The sequence below is a fragment of the Cavia porcellus genome, unplaced genomic scaffold (assembly GCF_034190915.1).
Source record: "Cavia porcellus strain 051 isolate PalLab524CR breed Dunkin Hartley unplaced genomic scaffold, mCavPor4.1 scaffold_25, whole genome shotgun sequence".
In the NCBI taxonomy this organism is placed as follows: Eukaryota; Metazoa; Chordata; class Mammalia; order Rodentia; family Caviidae; genus Cavia; species Cavia porcellus.
The window spans coordinates 54,827,789-54,849,966 of record NW_026947508.1 but is presented as its reverse complement, the minus strand read 5'-3'; the positions used below and the strand labels follow the sequence as shown (position 1 = coordinate 54,849,966).

The window sequence follows — 22,178 nt, the reverse complement described above, 5'->3', positions numbered from 1 at the left end:
AAATCTAAATGGATAAAAGATCTGAATACTAAAACAGAAACACAATCTATTGGAAGACAAATTGGGTAGAAACCTTAAAGACATAGGGGTAGGTAGAGAATTCATGAACAGGACTCAAACCACTCGGGAAATACTTCCCAGAATCAATAACTGGTATCACCTCTTATTAAAAAGTTTCTGCATGTCAAAAGAAATCTCTAACATAGTGAAAAGAAAAGCCACAAACTGGGAAAAAATCTTAGTGAACTCTCCCTCAGACAAAGGATTTTTGTCTAAAACATAAAGAATTATAAAGAATCAGACCCTCAAAATTCAAAGATGCAATCCAAAAATGGCCATCTCAGAGTTATACACACTTCTCAGATGAAGAAATACAAACGGCAAATAAATACATGAAAAAATGTTCATCATTAGTCATTAGAGAAATGCAAATTAAAACTACACTGAGATTTCGTCTCACTCCTCAAAGAATGGCCAGGATCAAGAAAACCATCAACAACATATGCTGGAGAGGCTGTGGGGTAAAAGGAACTCTCCTGCACTGTTGGTAGGAGTGTAGACTGGTGCAACCATTGTGGAGGTCAGTCTGGAGATTTCTCAAAACCTGGGATTGGAAGTGCCATATGTTCAAGTTATTCCACTTTTAGGCATATTCCCAGAAAAGAAAGCATCATACCACAGTGATATATGTGCACCCATGTTTATAGCAGCACAATTTATAATCGCCAGATACTGGAAACAACCCGTGTCCATCAACTGAAGAATGGATAAAAAATTGTGGTAGTTTTATACAATGGAGTATTACTCAGCTATAAAGAAGGATCACATTGAGATATTTATAAATAAATGGATGCAGCTTGAGACTGTACTCATAAATGAAATAAATCAAACTCACATGTGTTAATACCAAATAGTTTCCCTCATGTAAGAAATGATTCAAATATATAAAAGTATGTGATAATCATGATTTCCCATTATGTGGCCTTGAAGCCTTAAAGTTTTCACTCATTAATTTTAATGGCTTTATTCTGGGGTGCTTGATATTATTGCCTGTGATGAAATGAATAGCTATTTTGAAGAAAACAAGACATCATAATAGCTAGTGTGATTTAATATCGTCTTGTTTTGAAGCCCCACCAAACTGTTGTTCTTCTGTCTCCATTGGTTCTATCATGTTGTATCTTACTGGATTTTATTATACGTGATTTTATAAACAAAAATTTTTATAGGCAAAGAGATAATACAGCAACCATTGTTCATTTTCCATTAACTGGTTCTACATACCCTATAATGCTTTCATCCTCTTGAATAGTTTCACACTGCCTTGATATGTTTGATGCCATAGTATATGAAGTTGTACTCAAATATTGCAAGGAAAGAGACACTATGGTAACTACTATTAAGTTGCGTTATCTTGCAGTGAAGCATTATGTTGCTGAAATTGTTATGCTTTGACCTGTATTGTTATGTTGTTATGTCCTCTTTTATCTCAATCTCTCCCTTTTTAAAAAAAATTATTATTTTTAATTAATGGAAAAATCAAAAAACTTACCAGAATATATTATAGTAACCCACTTTGATTTCCTATTACCTTGATTTGAAGCCTTGTATTGCTCCTACCATCTTATTTTGACTGATTTTACTCTGTTCTGATAGTATCATGTTTAAGGGTGTAGGCAACCACTTTGAAGGCAATAAGATTCACTATGATGCCCATTCTGATTTGACTATTATCTTCTTTTGAAGTCCTGTAATATCTCCAATGTTTAGGTTTTATTGGTCTTATTCTGTACTGTTTTGTTCAATTTTATTGTAATCAATGATATAGGCAATTCTTTTTAAGGTAGCCATTATGGTAATCATGTTGATTACCTTGTGTTCTGTTTTTACATCATGTATTATGTCCATTCTTTGTTTTGACTCACTGCTTTGTTTTGTCATATTTGGTTTTATTCTCTTCCAAAAAAAGTAATAAGAACTATGGGAGTGATAAAACCCAAAATATGTAAATGTTGTTGTAAAAAAGAGAGGAAAAAAGTGCTCTAAAGGATACAACTGTGTGTTTAGGTGTGTTAAGATAGATGACCATACTACTAAGTTTTTGTTGGATCATTGAACATGACTGTTTGCAGTTTCACTGTTTGAAGGTCCACTTTGTATGCTTTAATCCTGTAACTTGAGCATCTCCAAGATGACAATATGTAATCTATTAACTAGTGATTTCTTACTGTTTTTTTAAATTCTGTATTACTTGTACGCTTATACTGTTTTGTTTTTTTTTTCCTTTAAATAAAACTTTAAAAAAAGAAATAGTAAGAGTACGTAAGAGTTTATGGTAATCATGATTCCCCATTACACTGTTTTGAAACCTTATAATAATTGCATTGGTTAGTTGTAATGGGTTTGTCTTGTTTAATTTTATTAACTTTGATAGTATGAACAGCTAATGTGAGGGAAAGAAGTCATTATAATAGCCAGTACTGGTATAATATCATCTTACTCTGAAGCACTACCGTGCTTTTGCTCTTCTGTTTCTATTGGCTCTACCATGATGTATCTTATTGAATTGTATTATGTGTGAAAGTATAAACAAATTTTCTATGGAAAATAAGATAATATAGTAGCCATTGTTAGTTTTCTGTTATTTGGTTCTGAATGCCCTGTAATACTCTCATTCTCTTGATGGTTTTTATACTATTTTGTTCTGTTTGATACTATTGTATATGAAGTTATACTCAACTATTTCAAGAAGGAGACATTGTGGTAGTTACTGTTAATTATGGATTGTTTTCTAGTGAAATTCTGTGTTGCTTATTACTACTTATTAGTGAAATTCTGTGTTCTGTTCTGATCTGCTTTGTTGTGTCCTGTTTTGTCTTAATCTCTTTAAAATAAAATAAATGAAACACAAAAAGGAAAAATGAAATCAGTTAAATTCCATGTATAAATATCTAAAGAAAAAAGAAAAAAAAACTATTTACAGAATGAAAAAACATTGTAATGGGAAAATTTGCAGCAGAATCATTTATTCAAAAACTAATTCTATTCATCATATTTCCAAAAATAGATGTGTTACTAGTATAAGACAAAAACAGTTCCAATGACATAAAAACAGCTATTGTTTTACTGCAACGTAGACAGGAATCAAATATTGGAAATTTAAAATTCACATGGCTGCAATTTACTTATTCCAGCAACACATCATTTTAAGTAACACTTAAGAAGCTTTTATATTTACCTTTCTTGTAAATATTTTATCTTAATCAGGTTTTATTTTTGAAGAGTTATATATTATTATTCCTCAACACATAGATTAAAATGCACAAAAATCTGAAGATATGCAATTTATTATAAATTTAGGTAATTATAAATTTATTATCCACTAGATAAATCATGTCAAATGAAACTAATTTAGACTCAATAATTGGTTCTATCATAAAATAACATAAAAATAAATACATTTTTACTAAACACTTAAAATATTTTAAAATAAGATGAGACACTACAAGTGAAAATATTCAGAAAATAACATTGCCAAAATGTTTGAAGTATCTAATTCCTAGAAAAATGTCCATAACATTTAGATCTTATAATTGTGTCTTTCAAATTTTATTACAGCTTTTAAAACTTCTAACTTATATACAATCCTGGAAGTGAGCCAGGATAGCAACAAGAAAGCCTACAAGAAATCCACACCTGCAAACTTAATTTCTATTTACAATTTTCGATGCCACACAATTATGCACCATAATGATCTTAGCAATAACTATTGTTTTTCATCTAATATTACATATACAGTGTATCTAGCTGACTTAGTTGTTTTCAGCAGTTACTCATATTTAAGTTATATGAGGAAAAGATAGTTTTATGTGCCATAATTTGAATAACAAATTTTTATATTTAGCCAAAGAAAGTCTAACAAATAACAATCAAATTTTTTTCATATTTGGTTGTTAAATGAAGTATTGCACTTGCATCAAAATTAAAAATGTTTATACTACAAATAGTAATGAATATAAAATATAAGAAACAAACTACAGTAAACCCCATCAGACTTTGTGAAAAAACAACATGAGACAACAAGGTAGCACCTGAAAATTATAGACTAACTTATCCAGCATCAACTTGATTGGTAAAAAGTTTGTATACTTACAAACTAGTGATCTTTTGTAACTGACATACCTAAAAAATTACTATTGCCTACAAATTGACATAATAATCCAATTCAAATTTAGTATGAATAGTTTGATCTGAGATAATTGGATTTGGTACACAAATACTTTTAAAAATAAACTTGTGATTGCAGAAATAATCAGTTTGAATTGATATAAATGACAGCAAAAAGAATCCCAACCTTGAATAATATTATTACTTAAATTGTATGTGGAAAATAATTCAAATGAAAGCAATTTCAGTAAATTACAAATAAAATAAAACTTAAAAAGTAAAATGTCACCATGACTTGAAAGTTTGTCAAGAATAAAATAACTCTGAGTCCCCTCCAAAATCAATATTCCATATTATCTTGTATTAGAAAAAAGAAATATGTATTTTTAAATATGCTCTGATAAACTGAAGCCTACAACTGTAATTCATTGCTTTGCTTTTCATGAATCCTTCCAAAACATATATTGCTGTACTGCTCTTGAAGACCTAAATGTATAATACCCTTATTATTAACTATAAACATAATCTTGAATGGTAGATTTCTAAAGTTCATCTTTCCTTTAACTCCACACCCCTTGAAAAATACTTCCCTATTGCTCCTTTGTTCTTTCCACTAGCAACCACTTACTCTATTTCTGCTTCTAGAGGTCAACTATTTTAGATAATTTGCGGAAGTGGAATTATGCAATACTTGTTCTTCCATGCCTTGCTTATTTCACTTAATATGTCTTCTAGTCCATGCTAAGTACTCTTACCACACACATGAATCAAGGGTATAGTAAACTTTTGGAGGAAATGGCTATGGTGATTGCCACAACTGTAGTGATAATATCATGGGGGTGTATCAGAATCTATCAAATTTTATACATTAGATATGGGGGTGTAATTAAATCATATTTCAATGCAACTGTCAAAAAAAGTCCCTGCACCCAAAACTAACCTTTTGAGCAATCTTTGAATTCATTAATCATTGATGTTTTGTTTTCTAGGCATTAAATGTAATGGCATAAAGATGGAGTTGAATTTCTTCTAATAATTTATCCTAACTAATGAAACCTAAGGAATATAGCACCCACTAAAAGCAGAATGCTTTTATAGCTTATTATGAAACTCAAAATAGCCCAGTAAAGTTCTGAGCTTCAAATATGTGTTTTGTTGATGTTTTATAAACAACACAGAAACACCATCCCCTCCCTTTGAGATTGACTCAAACCATTTCTGGATTAAACCTTTACACTGCCGCTACTCTATCTGTCACTTGTGTGTGTAATATACTCCCTAAAACACTTACATCTTTTTAACTCGTATAGATAATAGATAGAAGCCCTACTCTCCCTGCTTCTTGCTGTCTTCTTTTCCCTTTCACGAGCTCTGATAGTGCTGGAATCTAACTGTCACCCCACATCAGTTTTCTAACAGGACGGCATCAGTTGTTCCTCTTTGGTGGAAAGTCTTGTAGGAGTTCAGGCAGAAGTATAACTCAGGTGAAGGAAGCAATGAGTTTAGAATTGTTATTCTGCACCAGGGCCAGTTCCTTCTCGTGTCTTCTGAAAACCCACAGTGGATGATAGAGTTACAAAATGCACCACATGCCAGAGCTCTGATTTACTCTGAGTGGGTACAGTGTTCCTGGTTTAGACACACTTTACAAGGCACAGGTTTCATTTGCATGAGTATTTTTTCTAAGATCCTTCTCTGTTTCTCATAGAAAAATCCACAAAGTTAACTAAAAGTCAAATCCTGAAGAAAGGCTTTATGATGAGCTTTCACCAATACAGCACAATAACACATCATACAGTATTTTATTTACCTACTTTGGTTAATAAATTATTTAGCTTTAGAATTGAAAGTAACATAAACTGTACTACTTAAAATTTAATTTTATTCAGGAGTTTGACTCTATCAATAGGAGTTCATTCACATTTTCATTCATTCAAAATGACTTCTATAGGCCAGGTACAGAAACTGAAAAGTTCATCATGAATAAAGCAAAAATAGTCTTTACTGATGCATTTGAATTAGTTAGAAAATATGAGAGAGTCAATAATTACTAGCAAAATGTTTTGATATTTGAATCTAAAATCATGTGAATTTATAATCATTCATGTAGAGGTGAATATTTAGCTGTCATCAACATACTTCTATTTTATTGATCATTGGTATCGTGCTCATCTCTGCCCCATTTAAAGGCTTTTTTTGAGAGCTTCCTGCCTAGAGAAAGATGCAGTGAAGTTTAGTTACCACTAATCATTTGTGCACACTCTGCTGTACAAAGGAAAATGGTCTACAATTCAGAGCAAAGCACATTCAAGGAAGCATCAGAAAACTAAATTTGTCTTAATATCTGTGCAACAACCATCAATTCTAGTTACATCAATAATAAAGCTGATGTTTTCATCTTCAACTTCTGACTCTAATATGTCTCTCCAATCAGTTCCAAATTTGAAATGTGACAGGTAGTGTGTACAGACCTTCAAAAATTGAGGCTACTCGAAAATTAGCCCACTAATTATCTCTAATGTTCCTCTAAACTCCATAATGTCCTGAGACAGTTTCCCTGGGAAATAACTGCTGAGATCTGCCTCCCAGAGCCTGGCTGGATAGTGCTCTGGTCACACACGTGGACAGGTGAAAGAAGAACGACTTGGCAGAAGAAAAGCTGAATTTCAAAGATAATCATAGATGAAGAGCTACACTGCCTTTATGTGCTTTCTCAAACTGAAACAAAGGGACCCATGGGTTATACTGTGATTTGCATACTCCCACTAAAACTCATGTGGAAATTTGATTCCCATCATGAGATATCAAGAGGTGAGGCTAGGTGAAATCTTTAAAAAACAATTAGGTCATGAGGGCAGGTTTGATCTAAAAGCAAATTTTGTTCTTTCTCTCATATGGACCGATCACCCCTACTATGATGCCCTGCATCATAAGAGACTCTGTGGAGTCTCTGCCAACAAGAAGGCCCTCGCCAGATGTATCCCCTAGAGCTTCGAGCTCCTAGAGTCCAAATAAGGTGAGCTAAATAAACGTTAATTCTCTATAAATTACTGAGTTTGTGACACTTGACTACAGAAACAAAGCCAAAAATAACAGGCTATCTCTGGGAGGGAAGTAACTTAAGAATAACATTTCCTTGTGAGAGAAGACAGTTCCTGGGGACAACTTCACTATAATCATCAGTGGACAAGGCTGCGGGTACCTAGGAAATTGAATATTTCAGTTCTGAATGGGAGGACATGACCACATCCATAATGGATCCTAGTACGTTCATCAAAAACATATTCTCTAATAAAAGTAACCATAGTTTGAAAGTGCACCATTGTTCTCAATAGTAACAAGATAGTAATAGTGACAATGTAAGCCTAAAAGCTGAAATTGAACACCGTTGATTAAAAATATTATCTTTCATAAAGTTCTGAAGGATAAGTAGGAGTCTAACATTAACTAAGGTTTACACCAGTAACTATTTTCCTGCCATAATGCTGAGGGAAACATATAGTCCCAATTATATCCATATTTACTAAACCTTCCTTTCTTTGAAGGAAAAAGAGCCTCATACAAGAAACCATAGAAATTCAACCTTCATTTTTTTCATGTTTTCTTATTGCCCCTCCTCATTTCCAAGATTTTTTTTCACATTAAAAACTTCATTGCAATTTTAAAAGATAATTACAATAATCTACTAATTATTCTTACAACCTTCATTATGCATTTTGCACTTCACAATAAAATGTATTTTGTTTGTTTTCTCAGTCTTCCATTCACCTTGCCTCTTTTGTCTGATCAAACATTTTTAAAAGGAGTTACAAATGACACACACATTAATATCTTATTTTTCTCCTTCATTTCAGTGCTGAATTCATATTTAATCTGATAAATTAAAAGCCTCTTCATTTCAACCTTTTATGTGAAAAATCTAAATGTAGTTATAATTTTCATACTTAATAGTCCTTCTCATGTATTTGTGTTTTGTTTTTCAGATAATTAACTATTTAACAGAGCTTGAAGATAGCACAGAAACTTAAAAATGTTTTGAATCACTGTCATGCATAAATCAATAATAGATCAAAAGAAACACTTTGAAATTATGTTAGTCAATATGAAAATAATAACTGTCTCCAATTGTTCAGATAATTGTCTTTTAAGTAAAACAGATTATGTTGGATAAAATGGTCTGCAGTGACTGAATCATAGAACTAATGGGCCTGTATAACAGGGGCTAAAATAGCTTGTAATTACCAAATTTAGCTATGATTTTTTATAACCAGAAGTGCATTGCAGGTTAAATAATACAAAGTAAAACAGCCATAGACTACAATGCACACATTTTATATACTGATGATCAACATTCACATACAAGATGTCCTGTTAAATTCTCAGGTTAAAAATGTGAATTAAACAGTCAACTAAAACTCATGACTTCAGTAGTTACCAAAATGGTGAAAAGTAAAAACACAGTATGACTGGTATATGAGGGCTATGCAGAAAGAAATTCATTACTACTAACCATGTAGCTATCAAGCCCAAACAACTCATACAGAGAATTTCCTATTTTCTTGTAGTAAAAGCACTCCTTAGAAGGAGCTAATATAATTTTAAACAACATGGATCAAACTGGAAGTCATTATGCTAAATTAAATAAGGCAGGCATAGAAAGAAAAATACTGTATGTTTCCCTTGCATGTGGAATCTAAAAAACAACAAAAAAAGAAAAGCCCTTAATTTTACATATTTTGTATTCTAACTAAATGGGCAAATTTACTTGAATTGCCTGGAAGATACTCTCTCTTTCAAAATCCTTCATATCACAGCAGTTTAAGTGAAGTTATACAAAAGGGGGGGGTCAGTATAAGGTTTAGTTTCCAGCACAGATGGCCCGTGGGTTTTCTGGCTAAGTACCAACGTTCACTTAAATTCTAGAAAATTCACTTTCCAGAACTTTCCCCCAGACATCATCAAGTGGCAACTCCAGTCTTCAGCATCCACATATAGGGACATAATGCTAAGAAGTAATATAAACAGGAAAGAAACATGTTTCACTACCAATGCTTAACATTTATTTTATATGCATTAAAGACTCCTGCATTTGAGGAAATATGTCAAGGATAGAGTTCTTGACGTGCTCTTTGATTTGTACACATCTAAAATGTGTTCATGCTTACATTTAGAGAAAAATGCTTCTCCAGTTTGAGATTCACTTAAAACTTAAATATCATTTTGCTGTTTATGAATTGTCAAACTTTCCTTTTCTGCAATCAATACTACAAAATCTAATTTTGGAAGTATCTCATATATTCTTACCTCATACTACACACACACACACACACACACACACACACACACACACACACACACACGAGAAGAAAAAGAAGATAAAAATAGGAATGTGGAGTTATTCATATGTTCTTTAGTTTAATATTGGGAATTATTTTCCAGTATATACGTACAATAAAATGTCAATTTGTATAACTTAAATTTATACAATTGGTACCTGTCAATTTTATGTCAAAGAAAGATGAAAATCGTTAATAAATTGTTTCAATAAATTTGTGCAAAGGTGCTACCTAACCTGAAGAAAATTTACATTTAAAAAGTATAGTTTTAATTGTAAAAATGTATATGATGATTATATACACAGTAAACATTTTCTCATTTCTCCTTTCAACCTTATATTTGAGATTTAAAATAATCACATTCTTTTAAAATAAATTATCCATTTTATGGAGTACTACTCAGCTACAAAGAAGGATCATTTGAGTTACTTATAAGTAAATGGATGCAACTTGAGACCATACTCATAAGTGAAATAAATCAAACTCACATGTGTGAATATCAAATAGTCTCCCTAGTGTAAGAAATAATACAAATGCATAAAAGTATGTGGTAATCATGATTCCCCATTATGAGGTTTGAAGCCTTATAAAGTTTTCACTCACTAACTGGAATGGTTTCATTCTGGGCTGTTAGATATTACTGTCTGTGATGATATGAACAGTTATTTTGAAGAAAACAAGACACTATAATAGCTAGTGCTGATTTAGTATCATCTTGTTTTGAAGTCCCATTAAATTGTTGTTCTTCTGTCTCCATTGTTATTATCATGTTGCATCTTGTTGGATTTTATTATATATGATAGTATAAACAAAAATTTTTATACAGGCAAAGAGATAATATAGAAACCATTGATCGTTTTGTGTTAGCTGGATCTAAATACCTCACCATATTTTCATCCTCTTGAATGGTTTTTCACACTGTCTTGATATGTTTGATGCTATAATACACAAAGTTATACTCAAATATTTCAAGGAATGAGACACTATGGTAACTACTATTAAGTTGGGTTATCTTGTGGTGAAACACTGTGTTGCTTAAATTGTTCTGTTCTGACCTGTATTGTCATGCTGTTATGTCCCCTTTTATCTCAATCTCCCCCTTTCAAAAAAATTTTTATTTATTATTATTTTTTTAATTAAGGGAAAAAATTTTTTTAAAATTACCAGGATAACTTTTTTGATTTCCTATTAACTCGATTTGAAGCCCCGTTTGCTCTCACCATCTTGTTTTAAGTGATTTTACTTTATTCTGTTCTGTTTGATATTATCAATTTTAAGGATATAGGCAACTACTTTGAAGGCAATAAGATTCACTATGATGCCCATTCTGGTTTGACTATTATCTTCTTTTGAAGTTCAGTAATGTCTCCAATGTTTAGGTTTTATTGGTTTTGTTCTGTACTGTTATGTTCAATTTTATTATAACTGATGATGTAGGCAATTCTTTTTAAGGTAGCAAGGGGCATTGTGGTAACCATTGCTGATTACCTGGTATTCTGTTTTTACATCATTTAATATGTCCATCCTTTGTTTTGACCAACTCTGCTTTGTTTTCTCACATTTGGTTTTATTCTCTTCCAAAAAAAGTAATAAGAACTGTGGGAATAATAAAACCAAAAATGTTTAAATGTTATTTAAAAAAGAGAGGAAAAAAATTGCTCTAAAGGACACAACTGAAAGTGTGTTTAGGTGTGTAAGATACATGACCATATTAAAAGTTTTTGTTGGATCATTGAACACAACTGCTTGCAGTTTCACTGTATGAATGTCCATTTTGTATGCTTGATTTTGTAACTTGATCAACTATTTCTAAGATGACAATATGTAATTTATTAACTAGTGATTTCTTACTGTTTATTTTTTATTGAAATTCTGTATTACTTTCACCCTTTTAGTGTTTTGTTTTGTTTTCTCTTTAAATAAAAAAATCCAAAAAAATAAAATAAATTATCCATTTTAATGGTGCAATCAGGGAGTAGAATGTTGCTGAATTTTTAGAAATTCCAGTGTGTGTTGTATCACCTTAGTAAGCATGATTTGAGCCCTATTATATCTATCTGCATTATTATAGTGTGACAGGGTTGAAAACTGATTCACATATGTGAACCATAACACAGCAAAGTGCAATGAGAAATAGAGACAGAGACAGACAGCAGTGAGAGGGAGGGTAGCGGAGGGGTAGGCAGGAGATAAAGAGAATCAAACTCAGAATACTGAAGCTCAGACACTGAAATTAGGGAAGCCACGTCTCATTTCTTGTTTCTTCCATATTATTTTAAATTCAAATCAGTGGATAAATTTACTAATTGGTAGCTCAGAAAATATGCTCAAGAAACAAATCTTTAAGGTAAAATTCCAAAAATGAACCTACAGTGAAATAGTTGTATTATTCACTTTCAAAATGGAAAGCCTTTCGTTAAATTCTGTATATGATAACAATTGTATGCCCTTCTACAAAGATTAACTTCCATTCCTATAATTGTCCAGTTACATATTCTGAGGCAGGGAAAGAACAGGTTATTTTTGTACCTCCTCCCTCAGTTCTGCCTAAAGTCTCTATTATTCAGTGGTAATTCAGTGTGGTTTCGGAAAATATAATTTTGAGCTATTTTGATTATCATAATTTTGATCATTAGTGTACTGTTGGGCATGAATTATTTATATGGAGATAACATGTAAAAACTGAAATTTACCAGTGATCGTTGTAAATATAGATGTCATCACCTCTTCTCTTATATCTAAAAGATACTGATATTTTTAACCTATTACATATGGCTCTTGGTTGTCAAGTTTTAGCTTCAGGTCCTTAGGAGCAAGATCCTAGTGATATTAATGTGTATAAAGTCACTGAGTAGTATTGATTTTGCTTCCTAGAAGCTATTCAGTAGATTTTTGTTGACTATATTACTGTAAAATGAGTTAAACGTATGACAAATAAATATATACTTGCATGTGACCAATGTAATACCATTTGTATCAAATGATATTTATTAAATACTAGAATTTTATAACCATTTGACAAGGTTTGAATTAAAGCATTTGAAGGGTCAATGACTTAAAAGAGTGAGAGAAATGATTATAGAAGAATAAATACATATTTCTCGTATGTGAAATTAAAAGCAGAGACCTTAAGATGAACTTACCTAAATGATAACAGACAAGGGTAAATACAATTTTAAAAAGAAACATAAAAGAAAATTTAAGATTCTTACTAGTAAACTACATAGAAATAAAATAAGTCATGTGTTCATTTTAAAACACAATAGAAAAATATTGTCTAATTTGAAGTTTATAAATAAAATGCCTAATCTAAAGACTCAACAACAATAGTGCTTCAGGAACTATATTAAAATACGGTTTAAATACCAAAATAGATTCTCAATTAGTGTTCAGAAAAATAATTTTAAAAATTTTTGTCAAGATTATTTGTACATAATGGAGTTTGAGAAATTAGTGTAAATCATCCTGAATTCTAAACAGTTAAAAATACTTTAAGTGTTTTTTTGTTGGACTGTTTTACAAATATACTATAAGTAAAACATTTCAGGAAGTCATACCTGCACAAGAGTTGTTCTGTGGAGCTTTAGTGCCCCCTTCTGGTGTATTTTAGCAAAGCATCCCGAACAATAATCTTCACCACAATCAAGGCAAACCTCAAAAGATGCAGTAGATGTGTGTATTTTTAGAATCAAACAATCTTATGATACAATGAGTTTGAGAAAACATTTGCATACATATTTTTAATGACATATTTAGATAATAAAATTGAAAACCCTATGAAACTAAGATTTAACTCAGAAAAACCAGCTCATAAACATTACTTTTCTATCAAAATAAATGCAATAGTTATAATGCAGGCATAAGATATAAGTATTAGATACACGCATACACATAAAATATATGATAATAATACAATAACTAACAACCTCAGGTCAAACTTCTTGACTTGTTAATACTTAAACAGAAATTCTCTGGGTCAAAATGGTCATTTTCATATCTTCTTCTTTTATCTTTTTTTTTTTTTTTGGTACCAGGGATCAAACTCATGACCTTGTGCCTGCCAGGCAAATGTTTATGCTGCTGAACTGAATTCCTGGCCCCTTCTTTTATCTTTGCATAGATTTATATCATATAATTAATATTAAATAATATATATACTATTTTTTCTAAAAATTTCCATTACTTCAAAGGAAAATATGCCATCACTGGTCAATCTCAAAATAAAGTTCTGGAAGTTGTCTTATAAGTATCTCCAAAGGAAAGAAAATAGTTGAAAAAATATATTAATCATCACAAGGTCAGCAATTGCTTATTACTGATGAAATGATTATGATCAAGTTTATATTTATTTTCTAAATTCTATAGTACATAAAAATAATCTTATGATGTACAGATAAATTCAACAATGCAATATACCTGTATCTATGGTGGTACCAACCAAGACTAAAAAATAAAAGAGAGGAACTTTTTGCTACAACTGAAATTATTACTCTGCAGCTGTACCATTTCTCAGTACACACCACAATATGATAAAGGGCCATGCAAATGGTTAAACCCTTCATTTTTTTATTTCACTCCAGGTTGAGAAGCTTGTAGTAAGTATGTTCAAGAAGCTCATAGTAAGTATGCTAAGTATCTTTCGCTTCCTCACAGAACACCAACCACTGTTTTCTAATCTACTTCCTTCGTTGTATCAGATAATGCTGTACAAAGCAGCTGAGTTAGGTTAGCAAGATGTCAATGAAACTGTTCTGCCTTCTACTGGTCAGTGCTGTACTGAACTGTGCAGTGGTGCTTCTCCAACTATATTGTGCATATCAGTCACCTGGGATTCGTTCCAATCCATGTTCTGGTTCACTAGGTCTGAAACAGAACTGACCAGAGACTGTACATTCTAACAAACTCCAGGTAACACTCCTGCTGTGCAGACACCACACTGAGGAACAAATCACTAGAATGTTTGTGACATACTGAACTCATTACAGATGCAACATGAGTCCTCTTGATCCAATTAAGTTTTAAAAGTTACATTGAACATCCTATGATAGTCAATATGTAATGACATAGTTATATATAAAGATGTAGTCAATTTTATTAAACACAAAACTATGAAAGCAAAAAATGATTAAAAGGTGTGTGGCCAGCCTGAACTGCATAGTGAGACCCTGTCTCAAAAAACAAACAAAAAAAAATGCGGACAGAGAGCTGGGGATATAGCTCAGTGGCATAAGTGCCTGCCTGGCAAGTGTGAGGTCATGAGTTCAATTCTCAGTACCAAAAAAAGGGGGGGGTCAGAATTGAAATAATAACAACAATATCCACAGCACCTTAGAAGTGTTCCCTTGTTCAGTCTCAGAGCAGTCGCTCTCTGGCTTTAGGAAGACAAAGTAGCAAAGGAGCAAAAGGCTTGAGAATTCGCCCAAAGTCCTACACACTAATGGTTCTGGAGCCGATACTTCAAGCTACCGTCCGGCTAAAAGTTCAAGCTCTTAACTGTGACACATATTCCATAATCACTAAATCAACAGTTATCAATAACTGTAGGGTTAATCATTTACTGAAAAATTTTGATAAAATTCACAATTAAATAAAATTTAGTATTTCAAATGAGTGCATTGACTGGTATTTATCAAAATCTTCATTTCTTCAAATGTGATTATCTATAGAGAACTGTACCTTTTAAGTAGAAGAAAACAAATACTCTTCACAGCATGTGAATTGGTTTTACCCATTCTACTCATGTTTCTCTCTTCTTGGGGAAATAATTATTTTAAAAATGCTAATTCCAAATTGTAAATGCAAAATGAATTTTAATTTAAAAACTAATTTGACACACATATATATTAGTATTATTTTGTGGATATAGATTTTATGTATTCTACATAAGATTATTTAAACACCTGCTAATATTTCAATAAGCTTAATAAATGTCTCATAAATACTTGACAGTTTTTACAAGGTAGTGTTAGACAGGGAGCTTAAAATAGTTGCAACACATACTTCTAAGCCAAATAACTGTTAACCAATCTAATGAAAGTAGCCAAACAGGTATTTGTAGACTGGAAGACAAAAACAAGAGTTGCAAAGTAAGCTTATACATTTTGTTACACAAGCATACTTGGATTTAAACTGGGTAAAAATAACTGCTAACTGGAAAATCTTTTCAGGCTTTTTGTATAACTGGCAGAAACACTAAAAACAAGGATGAGGATTCCATTCCACCACATACATCTTTGCAGATGGAATACACAAGCACATCTTTAGCAAATATTTTGCTTGTTTTATGAATACCAAATCAGCTGCACTAAGCATTCAGAATTCATTTGAGTTTAATTAAATTATACAAATGTGCTAAGTTAATATGTAATTTTTAAATATACAATTTACTCTTGATATGAGGACACAACCTAAAACCACTAAAAGTCTCTTTAAAATTAAGAAATTTGGAAGTTTTGTTTTTTCCATCAATATTTGTGACTATAGCAGGTCATAAAATATATACTAACAGTAAAAACACAAACTTTCATCTTGTCTTTGTGTTTCACATAGTGTTAAATATTCCACGTGCATTATCAATAATTTTGTGGTACATTTCATTCAGTAAATGAGAAAATCACTTAACCAGTGACTTAATCTTTCTATAGATCAAATAAATAACAGAGATATTTGTGATTCTAACAGCCAAATTGCAATCTCTGAACACCTCCTTTCCATTCAAAATGTTCCCTGGGAGCAGTGTGTGTGTGTGTGTGTGTGTGTGTGTGTGTGTGTGTGTGTGTGTGTGTTTAGGCAGCATAGTTATATATTAGATGCTAAGACTACAATACAACCTCAGAATTTACTAGTACTGTGGTCTATTTCATTAAATCATCAATCATTCTAACAAACAGTTTATTGTTTTGACAACTATCAGGTGATGTTATTTTCATTTCAAATCAAAGAAAATTCTTTTTTAAAAAAATTAATAAGCCAGGGATATAACTCGACACTTTAAGCACCTGCCCGCCAACTGCAAGGTCCTGAGTTCAATCTCTGGTACAAAAAAAAAAAAAAAAAAAAAAAAAGCTTAATTAGCTTAATGAAATTCTTCAAATGTTTAAAGCCTACATCCTGAATACTGTGTCAAAAGTTTTCAGGCAAACCAAATCTTTAATTACTGCACATACTGTCTTCTGATCTGCTTTCTTGCCTTCTTATTTATCCCACCTGGAATTGCCATGTTCACTTTAAAAAAAAAAAACTTTCACTTTAAAACATTTCACTTTAAAATTTTACTTTAAAAAAAATAGATCATTTGCTTTCTGGGGTCAACTCCTGTCTGTTTATACCTTAGCAGTGAATAAAATCAGTAGTGAAAACAGAAACATTACAACTGATATCAAAGAAATATAAGGAATATAATAAATAAAACAAATTATTAGAGATTATTATCAATGATTATGTACCAACAAACTTGATAATCAAGAAAAAATGGAAAAATTTCTGAACACTTACAGTATTATTAAGGCTGAATCAGGAAAAAATCAAAAGCTTGAATATATCAATGAAAAGTAATTAAATACAACTAGTAAGAAAATCTTTCATTAAAGAAAAGCCCAAGACCAGAAAATTAACTCCCAAAGTTTTTAAACATTTAAAGAATTAATACTACTACTCTTAAGTAATTTCAAATAGTTAAAGACAACAAAGTTCTTTGAAATGTATTCTATGAGGCCAGCATTACCCAGATATTAAACTAGACAAGTGCATAACAATAACACACCTACAAACAAACAACAAAACTACAGGTCAATATCCCTGGTGGACACAGAGGTAAAATAATCAAGAAAATGCTAGCAAACTGAACAACACATTACAAAGATTATTGTCTATAATTGGAATTCTTGCCAGCGAAGTAAGAATTGTTTAGCATATATGAATCAATAACGTGACACAATACATCAACAGAAGGAAGAAAAAAATGTGTCTGCCTCAATAGACACAGAAAGGGTATTTGATAAAATTCAATATTCCATCATGATAAAATTGCTGGATAAATAGATGTGAAAGGAGTGTACTGCAGCATAGCAAAGGTCATATATAATAAGTCAAAAGCTAATTTCACATCATATTGAATGCAGGCACACGAAAAGAATTCTAAGGTCTGAAACAAGATAAAAGTGCCCACTTCAATTTTATTCAACATTGCACAGAAACCTTAGCCATAGTTATCAGACAAGACAAAGAAATAAAGACATCCAAACTGAAAAACAGGAATTCAAATTTCCACTGTTTGCATATTTTATAATCTTCTATGAAAAAGAGCCAAAGATCCATAAATATACTTTTAAAACTAATAAATGAATTCAGCAAAATTTCAGGTAATAAAATCAACATACAAACTCAACAGTGATGCTGTATTCCAATAACCAGTTATCTGAAATTGAAATCAAAAAATGAATCTCATTAGCCAATCCTACAAAAAATCATTTGGTATAAAATTATCCAAGAAGTGAAAAATCTTATGAATAAAACTATAAACTAATGATGAAAGGAAACAAGGAGGACACAAAAAATGTAGGAGGACATTTTGTGCTATTGAATTAGAAGAATCAACAGTTAAAAATGTCCTTCCTACCAAAAGAAATTCACAGATTCAATGCAATCCTCTTCCAAATTCCAAAAGCACTGGCCACAGGAGTAGAAAAATATTTTTTAAGTTTATAAGGAATCAAAACTCAAAGCCACCTTGCCCAAATCAACAAGACAATAGGCAGGCATTGTATTACTTGATTTTAAAATATATTAAAAACCTATAGTCATCAGAACAGTATATCATTCTCATAAATGCAGACACACAGATCAGTGGAACAGACTTTGTGGCTAGAAGTGCAATTCATGCAAATACAGTTCTTTGACTTTTGAGAAAGTTGATGAAAATATCCATTGGAGAAAAGACAGGTTTTTTTTTAAATGATGAATGGAAAATTGGATACTCATGTGCAGAGAATAAAACTAGACTCTAATCACATACTGGGTACAAAAATGAACTCTGAATGTATTAAATATTAGAGAGAACGCTCCAAGACATTTGAATGGGCTGTTATTTTTTAACAAAACTAGGGCCTGAGGATTTAGCTCAGCAGCATAAGCACCTGCCTTGCAAGCAGGCAGTCGTGAGTTCGATCCCGGGTACCGATAAAAATGAAAAAGACAAAAAAGAAAAAAAATTTAAAAACAAAACCAAAAAAACACAAGAAAATGCATCAAATATTGATATTTGAAGTACATCAAATAAAAAAAACTTTCACATCATATATGAAACAATCAGCAATGTAGAGAGACAACCTAACAGAATGGGAGAACATATTTACAAACCACAAATCTGACAAAAGGTTGGCATAAAAAATATATAAAGAATTTTAAAATCTCATCAGCAAAAAAAGAATAACCCCATTAAAAATAGGTAATAGACATTTCTCAAAAAAATATACAAATGTCCAATAAGTAAACAAAAAAGTGTTTGACATTACTAATGAGGGAAATGTGATTCAAAACAATGAGATATCCAATCACCACAGTAAGAATGAAAATTATTACCAAGACTAAAGGCAGAAACTGGTGATGAGGATATGGATGTAGGGAAGCTTAACACTGAAGCTTCACACTGATGGGAATATAACTTAATATAGTCATTGTGAACAACAGTATAGAGGTCCTAAATTTAAAAAAGAACTGCAGTGTAACCCAGAAATCCCAACACTGGACATACATAGAAAAGAAATGAATCAGTATCAATACAATGGAAATAAAAAGACATCTCCACACCCATGTTCACTGTAGCACTGCTTAGACATGAAAATGGAACAACCTAAGTACTCATCAACCAATGAGTGGATAAGGAACATGTGGTATGTATACAAAATGGCCTACTATGCAGCCATATCCTGTTGTATGTGTAAAATAGGGTGGATTTAGAGATCACTGTTTTATGTGCAATAAACCAGGAACAGCAAGATAAATACATTGTGATCTCATTCATATGTGAAATATATAAAATTCATAGAAGTTGAGAGGAGAATGCTAGATAGCAAAGACTGGACAGTGTAAGACAGATGAAGGAAAGAATGAAAATGGATGGATCTTACATACATATCTTAAATATTTCCCTATTTGAACATTATATAACATGTATATGTATCATAACATCACATGGTATCCCATAAATATGTAAATTTTATGTATTCATTGAAAGGAGTTTTTTAAACTTTTATTTTTTAATATAACTTATTAAAGAGAATTTAAGTTAAAACAAGAAGTGTTCAACATTAAGATTCCCTAGAAATATTGGCTCCTAGCTCCTCTGTAAACCCTTTTCAGAGAAGTAATATGACACCAACAATTCAACAAATGAGTCTCTTTTAGCTTTAGTACTTTCACCTGAAAGAAATAGCTAGAATTTGTTTATATTTTACAGATTGTTAGGTAGTTACAGTTTAAGATTTCTTAAATTATAGTCCATCATAACATCAAAAATAATTTCACATAAAAAGCATTTCATGAACCAATATTTTATGGTTAATGTTGCTATTAGTGCCTTCTTATATGTAGAACACTGTAACTCTTTAGGCGCAGTTAAAAACTTCCAATAAATAAGCCTAAAAATATAGGCTTTAAATTAGAAATCACTCTGGATAAATTCTCTGAAACCATAATGCAACCTGCACCACAAAGATTAGTTGAAATCATTAAATTATTGGAGGAGGAAACAAGTTTCTACATATGTAATGTCTATTATAGTAACTAAAAGAAAATTTTATCTAAAATGAAGGAAAATCTCTATCTCCATGGTTATGCTGGTGCATGCTTGTGACTCCAGCACTTTGGAAACGGGCAGGAGGTTCATTACAATTCTGAAGCTAGCCTGGCCTGCACAGTGAATTTAAGGGCAGCTTGAACTTATAGAGGGGAGAGAGAGAGGGAGAGAGAGAGAGAGAGAGAGAGAGAGAGAGAGAGAGAGAGAGAGAGAGAGAGAGAGAGAGAGAAGAAAGGGAGGTAAAAGATGAGAGGAGAAGAGAGGAGAGGAGAGGAGAGGAGAGAAGAGGAGAGGAGAGGAGAGGAGAGGAGAGGAGAGGAGAGGAGAGGAGAGGAGAGGAGAGGAGAGGAGAGGAGAGGAGAGGAGAAATTCATTTAGCAACTTTCTATTGAATATCTACTACATTGCAAGCACATCCATAGGTGTTTGGCATACTGCAGTAAAGAAAAGTAAATCCTCATCCTCAAGAAGTTTATATTGTATGAGAAAATAAACATGTCTTTTTAAAAAGGAATAGAAAAGAAACAAGTTTTATATTTTAAGAGACATAAAGGATTTTAACAGGCAGAAATTTAAAGCACACACGCAAAGAAAGAGAGTATAGGCCCTCAAACGAGAAAGGCATACTACAGTTCAGAGTTGAAAATATTTATCTTATTTTGGTGATGCAAATTTAAATGGTGGTAAATATCATTGGGATGTACGAAGTGGTTTCACAAAACCAAAGACTGAAACTCAAGCTTCTGCTAGCTTTTAAAGGATCATCAGGGACTAACTCATATTATGAGATTATGGGAGAAGAATGTTTGCTGAAGAGAAATCAAGAACTTGACTTTGAACATGTTTAGTCAGTGATGCTTATTAGATAATGCTACGTAGGCAGTGTGAGTAAAATGTTCAGTATTGAGTTATGTGATAAATGTTTAAATCTGGAAATCAAAAATTAGATGTCATCTTTAAATTCAAGATAGTCAAGAAACATACATAAATAGTAAAAATAAATATCCTGTAGAAAGGGCCTAAGAGCTGAAGCTGGTGGCACCCCAAAATTTAGATGTCAGGAATACAAAAAACTGGCAAAGACAGAATATCTGCAAAGTAAAAATCTGTGAGAGCTTAACTCAGAGAAAGTTAGGTGAAAAGAGTCATATGTAGACAGGGATATTTCATCAAATAGTTCTAATAAATTATGGTAAAACTAATAATTTACCATTGTTTTTGAAATTCTTCAAATTCTTCAAAGAATTTCACTGATTTCATTCAAAGAAGTCACTGACGACCTTGATACTAGTAGAGGCACAAAACTGAATGAAGAGAAGCCAAGAGAGCACAAATCTAGCAACTATGTTTTTGGGTGTACATTCAAAAGCAATGAAAGCAGGTACAACCCAAGTACCCATCAATGGATAAATGGATAAGTAAAATTTGATAAATGTATTTTTTGGTCTCAATAAGGAAGAAAACTGTAACATATTCCAACATCCCTGAACCTTTAGGATATTAAGCTAAGTTCAGTTTCAAAAGAAAAAAATACTATGTGACACCATTTATATGAGGTAGCTAGTGTAAGCAAACTTCAGAGATAGAAAATAAAATGATGCCTGCTGGTGGCTAGAGTGGGGATGATGATGAGTTTTTGTTCAGGAAGTAAAAAGTTTCAGTTTTTCAAGATAAAAAGTGCTGCCAATAGACACTGGTGATAATAGCAAAATAATGTGAATATATTTAACATTGCAACCAACTTATGATAGCAACTTTTATATTATGAATTCTTTATCACGATTTTTAGAAATGATGAAGAAATTGGCACCTATGAAAATCTAGAGAGATGAAAAAAGGTATTATTATCTGAGGTTTAGTTTTTATTGTTTAGCTTGTAA

General features: G+C 31.7%; 1 protein-coding gene across 1 annotated transcript in view; it reads right to left on the bottom strand.

The window, feature by feature from the left end:
* Zbbx (zinc finger B-box domain containing) overlaps positions 1-22,178 on the bottom strand; it is a 128,268-nt gene that overhangs the window by 82,991 nt on the left and 23,099 nt on the right. Inside the window, exon 7 of the mRNA XM_063235141.1 lies at positions 13,061-13,156. Within this exon, the coding sequence (XP_063091211.1) occupies positions 13,061-13,156 (96 nt within the window). The remainder of the gene's footprint in view (positions 1-13,060; positions 13,157-22,178) is intronic.